This window comes from Coenobita brevimanus, chromosome 81 (genome assembly GCF_032717465.1).
Source record: "Coenobita brevimanus isolate Jiangsu-jjx chromosome 81, ASM3271746v2, whole genome shotgun sequence".
NCBI classification, from domain to species: Eukaryota; Metazoa; Arthropoda; class Malacostraca; order Decapoda; family Coenobitidae; genus Coenobita; species Coenobita brevimanus.
Genome location: NC_137034.1, coordinates 6326620 through 6340884, shown reverse-complemented (window position 1 = coordinate 6340884; position 14265 = coordinate 6326620). Strand labels below are relative to the sequence as shown.

Genomic DNA, 14265 nt, shown 5'->3' with positions numbered 1-14265 from the left:
GACAGATACAAGACACAGACGGCGACACAGAATACTGTACAGTGGTAGTAGACAAAGTATGATGCAGATTTGGTTTCGTATTCTTGTCGGTTAAGGAAGCTCCCTAACACCTTTTCCTAAGCGATTTATTTTTCTTACTACACTTTGTCGTCCTCTTCTGAGTTACTTAGCTAATTCTAATATCACCATACTCTGCATAAATAACGTACAGAACGATGCTACAAGCCGTATTCCATAATAAATCGCCGAAGAGGAGGTGATAGGGAGCTTCCTTCACAGACGAAAATATACGACACAGACGGATACAGAAGAGTGATAATGGTACAGATAACGATACTGTGAAATTTAACTGTTTGTTCTCTTCCTCTCTACCACATTTCGTTCCTTGAAAATCATGAATCTGCCCTTGGAACTTACAGCATTTGTTTTCCTAAATGTATTTACTTTCCTGATGAATTAAAAAGAAAAAATGTTCGGCGTACATTTTTAGCTGCATATGATAGTGGGGTTCTGTATAGAGTTGCTTCATGTCAGAGGAAACCAGTGTATGATATTAAAGGCAAGATTTACACAGATGTAATAATTTCACAACTCTTTTTTTTGTATGTAAGGATAATGCGGTCCTTAGAACTGCTGCAAAATGTGGTACCAAAACAGCGAAACCTCTCCAGGCTGATGATGTAATTTTATTTTATTTGCATTACTTTCAAACGATTTTACTTCGCTTTGTACATATTTTTATAAAAGTTACGAGGCTACATACGAATACTTCCTTCACTAACCCCTTTACTCATGAAAGATGTTTCCTCAGTTAAATAATATCGTCAGGATATAACGACGATGAAAAACATCAGAGTGAAGCTATTAACGTAATCGTCAAAGCCATCTCCTTCGCGCCTTACTTTGGCATCAACCTGTTGTATCCATGTTTCCCACAACCACCTATCATAGTACGCCTTACAAATACTGTCAAATGCACACGAGATAGTTCAGAAAGCATTATTTGTACTTACTTAGTCTAGTGTCCTCTCCCAGTCGACACTCCGCGACGAATCACCGCACAGACAGAGCAAAACTGACGCCAACCTCGGGACTTTCGGAAGGCTGCGACTCTCGTGCTTTGAGACTGATACGCATATTCATTTTTCCTCCGATTAAACTGAAATCTTTGCCAGTATTCCAGAAAAGGAGTTGATGCGACCTGAATACTGTTTATTATGAACTGTATTTTTCCATTAACGATGATGTATAAACATTTTGATTTATATAGAGCTATGGAGGCTGCGACTCTCCTGGTTCGAGATTGGCTGTCTCATTTTCTTTGAGCTATCTCGGGGGCAGTGGCTGAGCACGTAGATCAAACTCCCAGAGAGAGAGAATTCTTTTCATCACACTATTGATTTGCCCCGATGTAGCGTCATTTCTCTTGCTCAGCCATCATCATCATAATTATTATTACCTTAGCATTGATGACCTGGATCACTGCTTGGAATAAAAAATATTTACTCCACAGGGACGACGATTGTGGATTTGGAGTGTGTGGAATATGGGGAGCCTGTGACTGCCATCCTTGTTACTCTGGACCTAACTGTTCGCAATATGGTTAGTACTCTCTCTCTCTCTCTCTCTCTCTAACACACACACACACACACACACACATTATATTAACATCCCACGCAATCTTAATCATCATACGATAAATATATTTTAAGCTGTATGATTAGATCTATCTTTCAATTAATACTTTCAAAAAATAATTGCTGAAACATACAAGATTTAATTCAGCTTCAGATAGACTTTGTTATTTGAAGGGTTGAATACAGCATCCATGAAGCCCTTCACTACAAGAAATCGTCTTTAATGTGACTAAACTTGTCTAGTGATCGAATTAAAATGAAAAGACTGCCAGATTGAAGGAGCTGAGATTAAGATAAATTACTGAAGCTTTCTTTCCCCCCAGATGACAGGTATGGACCTAAGTTTGCCGTGAGGGAGGACACCGTAATCATCAACCCACAACACACAGGTGAGTTGTTCAGTGTAAAATTGGGGACATATAATGGGGACACATATTCACCCACAATCCCCTGCCAACATTGTCTTCTACCTTCCATGTATCATTGCGCTCCTTCTCATATTTGTGTTCATACTGATTTTATTTTAAACTATTGCATGTAAACAGATATTCGGAGTCCACTAAACTTTACATAACATTATGTTAGAGTCACAATTGTTCGACTAAAAGGCGTGTCACATCTGCAACAGTAAATCCTCGGACTCACGAGATCAACTGCAGCCAAAACTGTCTTAAACAAGCCATCAAACACCCAACCTAACAGCCCACACCGTCACCCTGCAGCTTAAATCCTTGTAATCTCCAGTACTGGGATTAAAACCTGAATAACTTGTAGAAACTGAGGTATTTCAGGGGATTATAACAAGAAGCTTCAACGACGGTACTTTGCCAGGAACATAATGACAGAATATACTGCCCATTCGCCCACCTCATCTTCCTGCCACAACACAGATAGACCGTCAACATGCTCTTGAGAGAGAGAGAGAGAGAGGGAGGGAGGGGCTTCGAATTAATGCTCATTGACTGAACATGTGTCATTATGGCATGTAATCAAATCTTTGCTGTAAGTAATAATCTTCCACTGCAGCATGGCACACAACAATCGGATTTACATCCAGGTCCCTAACTGTACTACTAGCTGAACTGGAACAGGGAGGGATACAAACTTTGTCTAACAGTCTAACCTGCAAACTATGTCTCATAGTTGCAACATGGATATTCTACCACTGCACCACAAGTTCCTCACCAATCAGGCGGCGCTGACAGGGATCCTACACTTGGTGGCATTGTGCATCCTGTGTGAAGCAGTTGCACCATCCACCCGGAAGCCAAACCTGCTCATATTTCTCTGCACCTCGCTGTGGAAAGGACCCTGGTTCAATACTGGTGGGATGCTGTCTACCGTAAGGGGGTGCCGGATCCCTACACGGGGTACTGTATGTAGGCTACTGTACTGAACTACTAGGACAGCCCCATAGAAGCTGTTGCTTACCTGTAGGCAGTAGGTCTATTCAGCCAGACAGACTAGGGTTAAGCAACAACAACAAATCCAAAGAGAACGTAGTTAAATGACTAAGTAGTTTAGCTCTGTTTCATATGATGCTCTCAGATATAATGGTAACTTGGCTGTGTTTGCAGGTGTGGTATACAAAGCAGTGGCAGAAGACAGTGACCTTGGCTTGACATGTCCACTGGGTCCAGGTCGCACCAGCCGCTGCCCCTGCGCTGCCGTCCACTACACCGTCACCACTCGTGATATTCGCCCTCACCCTCACCCACTTCTCTATGCCCACCGCACCTCTGGCCAGGTCTTCTTCAGGCAGGGTATTCACTTGGAGCCGGGAAGTCGCTACACTGCAGTTATCACTGCCTCTGGTGAGCCCACTTCACTCTCAAGCTTAATATTATTTGGACATTCTCCTCATCTCTTGTATAACCCTGCAGAGTGAGATGATGCACGAAAGGGATGCTTGAGTGTTGCCACTCCCAGAAATGAGAAAAACCTAGACAGCTACCTCAAAATCACCTAGACGGGGCCAAAAAAAAAAAAAAAAAAAAAATGAAAAATACAGAAAATTACCAATGTAAGCTTAGTATACACCGTACTATATACCATCAAAAAAGCAAATGAACTAAAAGATTACCTTCAGAAGTGACTTATTGGACAAAAACGGGATGTGGATCGTCAGTATCTGATTCGTCACTTGGTTGGCCAGGATGAAGAGTTAGCACCTCGTTCTTCTTGATTCTATCCAGACAGAGGCCACTTTTCAAGTCATTAATGAGAGACACGGATGGTTCCCAATCATAACATGGTACTTCTCGATGAAGAGAGAACCTGTATTTTTTTTTGACAGGAAAAATCATCAGAGAAATTACCAATATGCCGGGATTCGAACCCGGGACTCTCAGGTGAGAGCCAGGCAGCATACAGGAAAAATCATCAGAGAAATTACCAATATGCCGGAATTCGAACCCGGGACTCTCAGGTGAGAGCCAGGCAGCATACCACTACACCACGACCAGTTAATTGTTAACTCACGTTGCCACAATCTTGTAACCAACGTCCCTCCGCCCCCACTGTGGGCATGAAGAGGATGAGTCAACCCCCTGGCACTCGGGCAAGTAGATGCTTTTAGTCTATCCCAAACACTTACGGCAAGTCAGAATGAAGAGAGAACCTGAGAGTCCCGGGTTCGATTCCCGGCATATTGGTAATTTCTCTGATGATTTTTCCTGTGAAAAAAATACAGGTTCTCTCTTCATTCTGACTTGCCGTAAGTGTTTGGGATAGACTAAAAGCATCTACTTGCCCGAGTGCCAGAGGGTTGACTCATCCTCTTCATTCCCACAGTGGGGGCGGAGGGACGTTGGTTACAAGATTGTGACAACGTGGGTTAAATACTATCTGATCGTGGTGTAGTGGTATGCTGCCTGGCTCTCACCTGAGAGTCCCAAGTTCGAATTCCGGCATATTGGTAATTTATCTGATGATTTTTCCTGTGAAAAAAATACAGGTTCTCTCTTCATTCTGACTTGCCGTAAGTGTTTGGGATAGACTAAAAGCATCTACTTGCCCGAGTGCCAGGGGGTTGACTCATCCTCTTCATGCCCACAGTGGGGGCGGAGGGACGTTGGTTACAAGATTGTGACAACGTGAGTTAACGTTTACCTGGTCGTGGTGTAGTAGTATGCTGCCTGGCTCTTACCTGAGAGTCCCGGGTTCGATTCCCGGCATATTAGTAATTTCTGTGATGGCACTTCTCGACGGGCTATTGCTTGCTTAGCATGGAGTCTGTTTGCAACTGTACTGTAATGCAACCTGTTTGTTTTCTTGTTCTTTATCATGTTTATTTTTGAGAATACTCTCTCAACACATGCTGACAAGTGAGGCAAAGCCAGAAGTCCACACATAAATTTTGACAGTATATCAAACTTTGACTCATTATTGCCGTCTTTAACTTTGCTAAGTTCATGCCAGAAGGAAGTAGCTCTCTGAGTCAAGTTTTGCAGATGTTCCTTTGCATACAATAAATCATTCCACTGATCTTGCAGTTTATCCAAGTCATGTTCATTCACAAGCATAGGGAAGGGATATGCGAGTTTAGCACTTGCCACATTTCTTTGGGGAGACTGTGCTAGTTTTGGGTCCAACACTCGTAGAAGAGCTAATACACTTTCCTCTTCAAATGAGAATCTCTTTCTCATTTGCTGACACAGCTCAACCAAAAATTTCCTACAGTCGAAGAGGAATCTTTTCTTCACTTCATCTTGAAGTGGTTCCTTCATCAGTAATGTTTCACATCGACCACCAACATTTAGATTGTCCAGAGTTTTGAACTTCGATGAATCAGAAGGATTTATATTGGCCAACTTCTCTGTTATCTGTATTTCACCTTTCATAAACATTCCCGATATATTTCGATATTCACTTGCAATTGTGGAGTAGAGACTATCAAGTCTGAAATATTCTGACTGGAACTCCATGTTCATTTTGTCAACCTTACTTAGAACATAATTTAGAAATAATAGCATGTGTTTTGTGCCTTGATTTTTCATCACTTCGTAAATTTCTGTTGCTCCATCGAGCTTCACTGACTCAGTTTTCATTTCTCCTTGAAAGAAAAGTAGCAAGGCATCCCACTGCTCTAAGATACGAGATATGACTTTGCCCCTTGAAAGCCATCGAGTCTGCGAGAGCTTTAACATTCTGTGTTTTGGGGTATGAACGATATCTTGAATCAATTGGAATTGGTGTAGTCGTTTACTGCTACGAGAGAAGTAACAGCAAATGTCTCTCAGGAACTGCTCTAAATATGAGGGTAACTGAGCACACGCGTGGCTTGCACATAGGGCAAAAGAATGATATATACACCCTAGAACAAAAACCGAGGGGACAACTTTTTTCAAAAGCGCCTGAAAACCACTGATACTGCCCAGCATGGCTGCAGTTCCGATAATGTTGCAGAGGGGTATGTTTTACTCTTCAAGCAAGCCTTTCACAGCTTTGTACAGACTGTCAGCACTACTGTCATCGACTTCAACGATGTCTAGCAAAGCATCAGATACTTTGGCCTTTTTACTGTCAAAAAATCTCACTACCACTGCAAGAATCTGTGACACTGGCACGTTGGTACTTTCATCGATCAGCAAAGAAAATTTATTTTCTTGGCAAATTTTTGCAATTTCATGGCTTTCCTCCCACGCAATACCGTCTTGCATTACATATGAGGCCTTGGTCTTCTTAAGTGTCATTTTTTGTGCGACATCACACTCGGGAAACATTTTTTTCAGTAGGAGTAACAAATGTTCTGCTTGTGAAAATGGCATATCATGCTCTGCCATATATGCTATCAGCAGCAGTTCAGCTTTGTGCACTTTATCTTTCGGGTCTGGTTCTTTTTTCTTAGTAACAAACTTTTCAATAACTGTTGTAGCCTTCTTTGAAGCCATGTTTTTTGTATGCTTCGAGAGGATTTGTGGCTAAGTAAGCGAGTTTTATTGCAGCTTTTTAGCTTGCAATCACATACAGTACACAATGCACTAAATTTGTCTTTGGGATCAGGCTTGACCCAGCCATTGAAATCCTCATCTGTCATCCACTCTTGTTTGAATGCTTGTTTGTACGAAAATTTAGTCTTTTTTCGTGGTGGAGTGTTGTCTGCACTACAGCCTGGTTCCTCAGAGTCGGAGTTGCTCATTTTGAAGCCTGGTAAAACACTAGAAACCACTATCCTTGCTAAATAATACTGCACTGGTGAGCCACCCTATCGCTGTCACTGTAACGTATGGACTGTTGCAACGCATACCCACCACCCGTCCACCCAGTCCAACCAACGCGTTTCCTGTTCTATAGTTATCGTTCCTGTCAGACTCTGACTTACGGTGAGGGCCCGGGCCCCGGGAGAGGGAAGATGTAGGGAGAGTATGAACGAGCATTACATAACAAATAATTTCTGACTGGGTTACGGAGAAATTGACATCAATAACAAGGACAATAATCTAATATTTAACATTTGAGGCCAAACTTCCACAAAAAAACATAGATTAATGGTTTTTTGTAAAAAAAAAAAACACCTAGACACCTAGGCCGACCCAAAATAACATAGATCTAGGTGGAAAAACATAGGAGTGGCATCACTGGATGCTTCCGTGGTGACAACAATATAACCAGGTGGCTCTACTGCTACGCAGTTATATGAATCTCTCACTCACTCCCAAGGAGGAGGTGGACTGCAGGAAAGGGGTAACTTCAACCTGAAATGTACTGGGTCCAGAGTCAGATTAATCTATTATTACTACTATTACTATCATTGTACTACTATCACCAGTGCTTCCATTGCCTACTATTGCTACTACTGCTGCTCTTGGGTTCCTACAAGCCACGAATATATCAAGGAGGTAAAGTGGTCAGAACTCTGAGGACCTTATCTTGATAACACAATCCCACACAATAGCTAACCCTGTCTTGTTGTCTCTCTCCAAAGATATCTCAAAAACCTCACCATCTTGTGCTTGCGAGTGAGTAAAGTGTGATGAAGCCTGACTTTATGTAGTATGGAAGAAGAGAATGGTGCGCTATATTGTAAAAGAAAAGGAGGAGGAACAGAAATGTCTGAAGGAGAGAAAAATTAGTACAATGAAGGTAGACCTTACGTGGTATGGAAGAAAAGGGTGGAATAGTATAATGGTGAGAAAGAGGTGGATGAGGGAGTGAGAGTGTGAGAGAGGAATGTAACTACAAAATACGCTATGCCTGGACTTAGAGCTGTCGGGCGTCCCTTATTGACGAGTTCCCAGGAGAAAGCCAGGCACTGGAGATAATGATGATGACAATGACCATGTCTACGATAATGACGATGGCGATGTTGCTGCTGCTGTTGATGATGATGATGATGATTAAAGCATGTCCCCCACCTCCAGGTATGAACATCAGCCAGGCCACGTCCAGCAGGTCTCAACTCACTGATCACCTCACCCTCAACATCCTCGTTCGTCTCCCAGACACTCTGCTCAGTCTCCTCACACAGGTCAGATTACCCTCATTTATTTAGTGTTATATTATTACTGATGCCTGGTGGTCTAGTGGCTTAAGGCATCACAGCCGAATATAGCCCTTAAGGTTCAAGGCATGGTTGAAGTACAAGCAACTGATTAATCTCACCTTAAATGTCTGGACTAAGTAACTTCACCCCAGGCCTGTACATTACTGAAGGGGTAATAAGGACCAAATGCATAATAGAGATGGATTATTAACTCCCTTTCCTCAAGGTCAGGTAAAAGCTGGTGTTTGTGCTTTGTCAACTGCTGAGGGCAATAGCTGTGTTTGTACTTGTAAGGATGTGAACAATTAATGAGTCATAATTCTAGGTGGCAATGTACACTTTGGCACTTTTTTCTCAGCTACTTATAGTTTCTATTAAAGTTTGATATTCAGTTTTGTGTTATTAATATATTTTTAGAGTCAACACAGTATGCCTCAGTAATGTATAAGATGACAAAATGGTGCAAAATACATAATAAATCACCAAGGAAGAGGTGCTACAAAGCCTCCTATACAGTACCTCCTAAAATATAACCAACGTTTTACAGCCTTCACTCTGCTCACCTCCTCAGGAAGATGTGATGGACAACAGAGTTACCAGAACGAGGGTCAGGTGGCCGCACACCAAAGGCCAACACAGATATGTCAGGAAGCATCACAGCCATGGCCACCACCTACCCTACAATCTCCAGATGCAGACTGACCAAGTGCCAAACCACAAGCACTTATATAGTGGAGGACAAGTTAGTTACTTATTTTAGGGTACTGCAAATATGTAATATATTTTATAGCCGTTGGTCTGTAATATTTTATTCTTTAATTACTAGATGATACCTCAGAGAATTTCTTATCTAGTTTGCTCTAGCTCTATTTTTGCTCAGACTTTAACCAGATGAATTAACTCACCACTGGTAAACCTCCCAAGGTCTGAGAATTAAGACAATGACAGTACCACAGCTTAATCCTAAAATCCTTTTCATGTACCCAGAATGTTGGCTGAGGGTGTGGCATCATGTCTGATGTGGAAAGGCAGCCTATGAGAGAATGCCAACCAGCACAACTCCGACCATGATCCAAGAAGCAGCAGAACATTTCTTTGGAGGGTTTGTCAAGATTCAGTGAGTTGACTGCTGTGCAATGTTTTAAGACAAGGCCTTATACACACCTGAGGGACCAAATTCCTTGGAGTCAACAAACACTGGCAAAAGACTATAAGCACAAAACACAACAGCTACACTCAAATTTGTCTCATTCATATTCACATTGGTCACGAATGAATTTTGTAACTGTTAGGTGAAACCGGTAGGAAGCTCACTCACATATGGGATCCTTTTTTTTTTTTCCACTGTACTGTAAACGAATGTGTGGTGGATTGAAGAACCAGTGAAATGGTGAAACCATGTTCCAAATTAGTCTGTGCATTAATTATTGCACTATGATTCCTTAAATTTCACTGAAGCCATGTCACTGCTCTTCTACAGTACCAGAGGATATACCAAAATTTTCCACACATACCTTATCTCTAGTCCAGTTAGAGATTCTTCACAGCAAATCACAGCATGGACAATGGATCTTAGGACGTGTTGGCCATATAGTTGTAGGTGGATAAGTGGTTGTGCCAGTTTTAGTCAGAAGCATTGATTAAGCCCATCAGTCAGATAATGTAGTTTTTATTTTAGGTATGGTAGTTCCAGACAATTTTATTCAGCATAGGAGAGACTTTTAAGGCTGGATGAGTTATATACAGACTACATTAACCCCAATACCACTAGCAGTCTCCCTTTAGCAGAACAAAGTCATCTGGACATAAGAAGTCTAAATAATACACCACTAATGAAAAGAGTCAAGGTACTGTACATAGATAACACAATATATCCATGAATAACATGCTGTTTCCTCTTAAAAGAAATCACCATATTGGGGTTGGCTATGGAATAGCCAATATTTTCTATACACTAGAAGCTTAACCAAGTACCATAATCAGCTAATTACTTCCCAGCTGTTACCAGAGGCTACTGAAAAAAAAAGAAATTTGAGATGTTTATTATGATTTGTAACAATGTGAGAGTTTCAGCTTGGACTTTGCCCCTATGTACAGTCACTCAGAAGAGAGATCATCAAGTGACTGTATCTGTGGCTGATGTTTCTTGCCTAAGAGTGATTATTGTGTGGCGGCTTACCAACGTTGCAGCCATATTTCACTCTCGTGGTAGTACCTCCATGTACAGTACTAACTAGTGCAAGTAAACAGTGCATACAAGTATAACTTATTAAGCTTGAGTACATGACCACATATCCTTTACTTTAGCTAAAAGTAAAGTAGGGAACATCTTACAAATTAGGGTTGGAACAAAGGCAAAACCCCATGCAGTCTTAGGGTTTTCCTCTAGGTAACATGCATAAAATGCATAAGTAATAAATAATAACAAGAGCTGTTGTTCAGTGAAGCCTTTGCATATCCCTGTACTTACTGTGGGACAAAATGAGTGAGATCAAATGTACAATTCAGCAACAGACAGTGAGTCCTTTAAGGAGTAGGGGCCTGAGGTTAGGCAACTGTGGTCCAATACATTTAATAGTAGATGGCCAGCCTACTTTCCTTGATGGCATTACATGATCGAAAACCCCCCAGTCAGCTCATAGGAAGAGAATCTAGGAAGGTCATCACCAACTGGGGCACTCAAACCACTAAACCACCAGGCATCTAACAATACCTGGTGGTTGTGTATGTTCATATAATCAGAGAGGGGCAGAGTGAGATCAAATCCAAAATATACATAATTAAAATATCTTTACAGTATTTGATTTTCAGTATACACAGAGGGGATAGAATAATAGCAACAGCATTAGAGTCAGAAGCCTTGAAAATGACACTAAGGTTGGTTTGTCACTACCTAAGCTTCTACTGTACTTAGGTAACTCTACTGCTTTTATGCTAACTTGGCCTAAAATTGCCATCCCTCCATCTTTAGTGATAAGTTGTAACACTATATTAATACTAGAAAATGCTAGTCATGAAAAAATGCTATGAAATGCAGGTGTTGTCAAAATGTCTTTTTCTGCCAATGAGTTACATGAAATAAGCTACTAGAAGGAAGAAAATTTGGACCAAGTTAGTGTAATGACCTTTAAAGTACTGTAAATCAATGTAAAATTGAAAATACAAGTACCACATCCTTTAGGCAATTCTCATTTAAACATAAACTGTAAGTAGTTTCCTTCTATGTAAATGTGTTTCTATAGTAAAACTTTGTATGAACTATGCACTGCTTTGGGAAAGTCCTTATATAAATTTAACTGAGCAGTAAGAACACCATCACTTCGTCATTTTCAACTTTACGTCTGCTTTCCACGTAGCATAGGTCAGATGGGTTCACTCAACAGGATTCCTCCACCCTGCTCTGTTCTACCCAAGTTCTCTAGTGATACAGTACCTGAAGATGTGAGGGTACCACACACCGCCCCATTCAATGTCTTCCTCAGTGTATCTCTTCACTGACAGCCTGATACCGTACTTCAGTATTTATAACTCAACTCTGCTCAACATGGCTGCATATGCAGTAGATATAAGGCAAGTAATTTGAGACGCACAACATATGCATCCTAACCTCCATCACACCTGAGCTGACATGAATTTCTGATGAGAGATATGCTAAGCAGATGTATGAATTACAATATTTCACTAGATTGAGGGGGTTAAATATAAATAGTAAAGTGCAGAAAGTCTAATTATCCAGACACTGTATGTTACTATAATTCAGATAATGAATACACCATACAGTAAAGAGCAAAAGTTCACCCAATATATCAGTGTCTCCTTCGCATTCAGCTGATATCTGTCACTTTCCTCCTTGATGCATTATATAAAAGAGCATCATCTAAGGGCAGGTAAACATACAGAACCTCTCTCAGCTTAGGAATGTATGCTAGCAGAAGAAACTGAGAAGCAGTGCAGGAGAAATATTAGTTCAACTTTTGTCTGTGATTGTACTTTGGGATATGGTTAAGCATGTCCTATCTACTTGCATTCTCATACTCAACCTGTAAGAACTCAAATTAACCTGTTGCCTGTATTTATGCATATTGTAACCTAGTAATTATCTTTCAATTATCTGTACTCTGAAACTCAGCACTGAACATGGAGAAAATACAGTAGCTACTTGTAATGGTTAGAAATGGCAGTGTTTCATTATATGTACAGAATTTATACACAGTATTCTGAAAGGCCTTATGAACAGTTGAATAAAAAATTTCCACTATGGTTATGGGGCAAAAAAATTTTCTGTAAGTTCTGAACAGTAGAACATAAACCTCTTCAATTTACTAACATTTTTTGTGTTGTATTTTTACTATAGCCATATTATTTTATTCAGCTTCTGTGAGGCTTTGTGTAATGAAGAGGTGTAAGAATGCTATACACAGGCTCTGCAATTCAAAAAGTCTCTTCAAAGTTTAAAAACTATATGGAGATAATAATCCATCCAGGCATCATCCAATCCTATGCCGCCCCATGAAGAGCGTAGGAGCCTGGGGCTAAGCAAGTTGGTCCTTACATTTAAAATGAGAGTGACCAGCCTCACTCTTCCCTGAGTGGCATCACATGAGCAATAAACCCCAACCATCCCCTGGATATAAACCTGCAGAGGCTCAATCTGATTGGAGTGCCTATTACCCACTAAACCACCAGGAGCCATAATTTGGTTATATGGTTGCCACCCAGTGTAGTAAATGGTTTCCTGGTGTACAGGAAACCATTTGGCTTGTCACTCAGTGTAGAGTCACCCACAGGCACAAGGAAGAGGGAAGAATGAAAGAAGCAAGGACAGAAGAGGGGGTGAAAAGTCATCTGTAGGCAGAAGGAAGAGGAAAGAATAAAAGAAAGAAAGACAGAAGAGGAAGGAAGAAAGAGAGGAAAGAGCAGACACCCAAAGCAGCACTACATTGAGTGAGTGGATGGTGACTGCCCCTACCTACCACTATGCCACATGATATCATTCAGCTTATGAAGTGTACCCTCATGCTGAAGAGATTAATGGTATATATTTCAACAGCCTGAAACTGCCTACCCTGTTATAAATACCAGTATGTAACTTAATAGTACTGCAATAATGAACTGCAGTGACAACATGAGAGTCTTTAAGTTAGATGAAAGGGGAAAGGGAGAGAGGGAGACCAAGGATGACTTGTTGGGATGGGGTGGAGAGGTACAGTATATGAATGGAGGTTGAGTTGGAGGAAGGGTGGCCTGATGGTAGAGGACAGGATAACATGGAGGGAATTTGTTTGTGGCCATACTCCTCTGGGATTAAGGTATCTAACTACAAGAAGGCAGATAATGTAAAGATTAATTTTTATCAGTTATGGTCTGGTGTGTTCTGGTGTGACGTGTTACTGCCACCGCTATCCTGCCTGACACAGTGAGTGGGCACCCGGGGACCAAGCGTCAGGGTGGAGGCTGTGGAGGAAGTGGAGGTATCTGTAGAGGCTTGAGGTCTCAGCTCAGAGCTCTCATGGAGAACTTCTTTCCACCCAACTCTTTTGCCACTTGTAGGCGTCACTTTACATACATCTGACGTCTTGCCACTTGATGCCGTTTTGCATGAATCAGACATCTTGCTGTCTGAGGGTGACACTTTACAGAGATCAGTCATTTTGCTACTTGAAAATGTCACACAACTTTGGTCTGTCATCTTGCTGTTTGTGGATGTTGCTTTACACAAATCCTCCATCTTGCTGTTTGAGGCTGGCATTTTGCACAAATCTGCCATCTTACTGCTTGAAGTCTTTTTATACAGGTCTGCTATCTTGCCACTTGAAGATGTCACATAACCCAAGTCCATCATCTTACTGCCTGATGTTATTTTACACAAGTCTGTCATCTTGCTATTTAAAGATGACAGTTTACACAAATCTGCCATCTTACTGGTTGAGGGTGTCACTCTACACAGGTCAGGTTGCACAGTGCTTGGTTCAGGGTTGGAGTATTGGGGGCTGCGATACCTGATATAACCGCTAATGCTGTTGTGTCGACTGCAGCCCCCAGTGCCAGCCAACCTTGACTGGGAATGACACTCAGGTAGATCAGCCATTTCCCCAGACCAATTGCTGTGTGGTGCTGAATGAAGCTGAGGATTACTACAGCAGG

General features: G+C 41.4%; 1 protein-coding gene across 1 annotated transcript; it reads right to left on the bottom strand.

Moving 5' to 3' along the window:
* Window positions 1-13474: 13474 nt before the first annotated feature.
* LOC145409540 (uncharacterized) lies at window positions 13475-14209 on the bottom strand. Its single transcript, XM_080279929.1, has one exon. It carries the CDS (start codon window positions 14207-14209, stop codon window positions 13475-13477), a length of 735 nt encoding a protein of 244 aa, XP_080136055.1.
* Window positions 14210-14265: the final 56 nt, after the last annotated feature.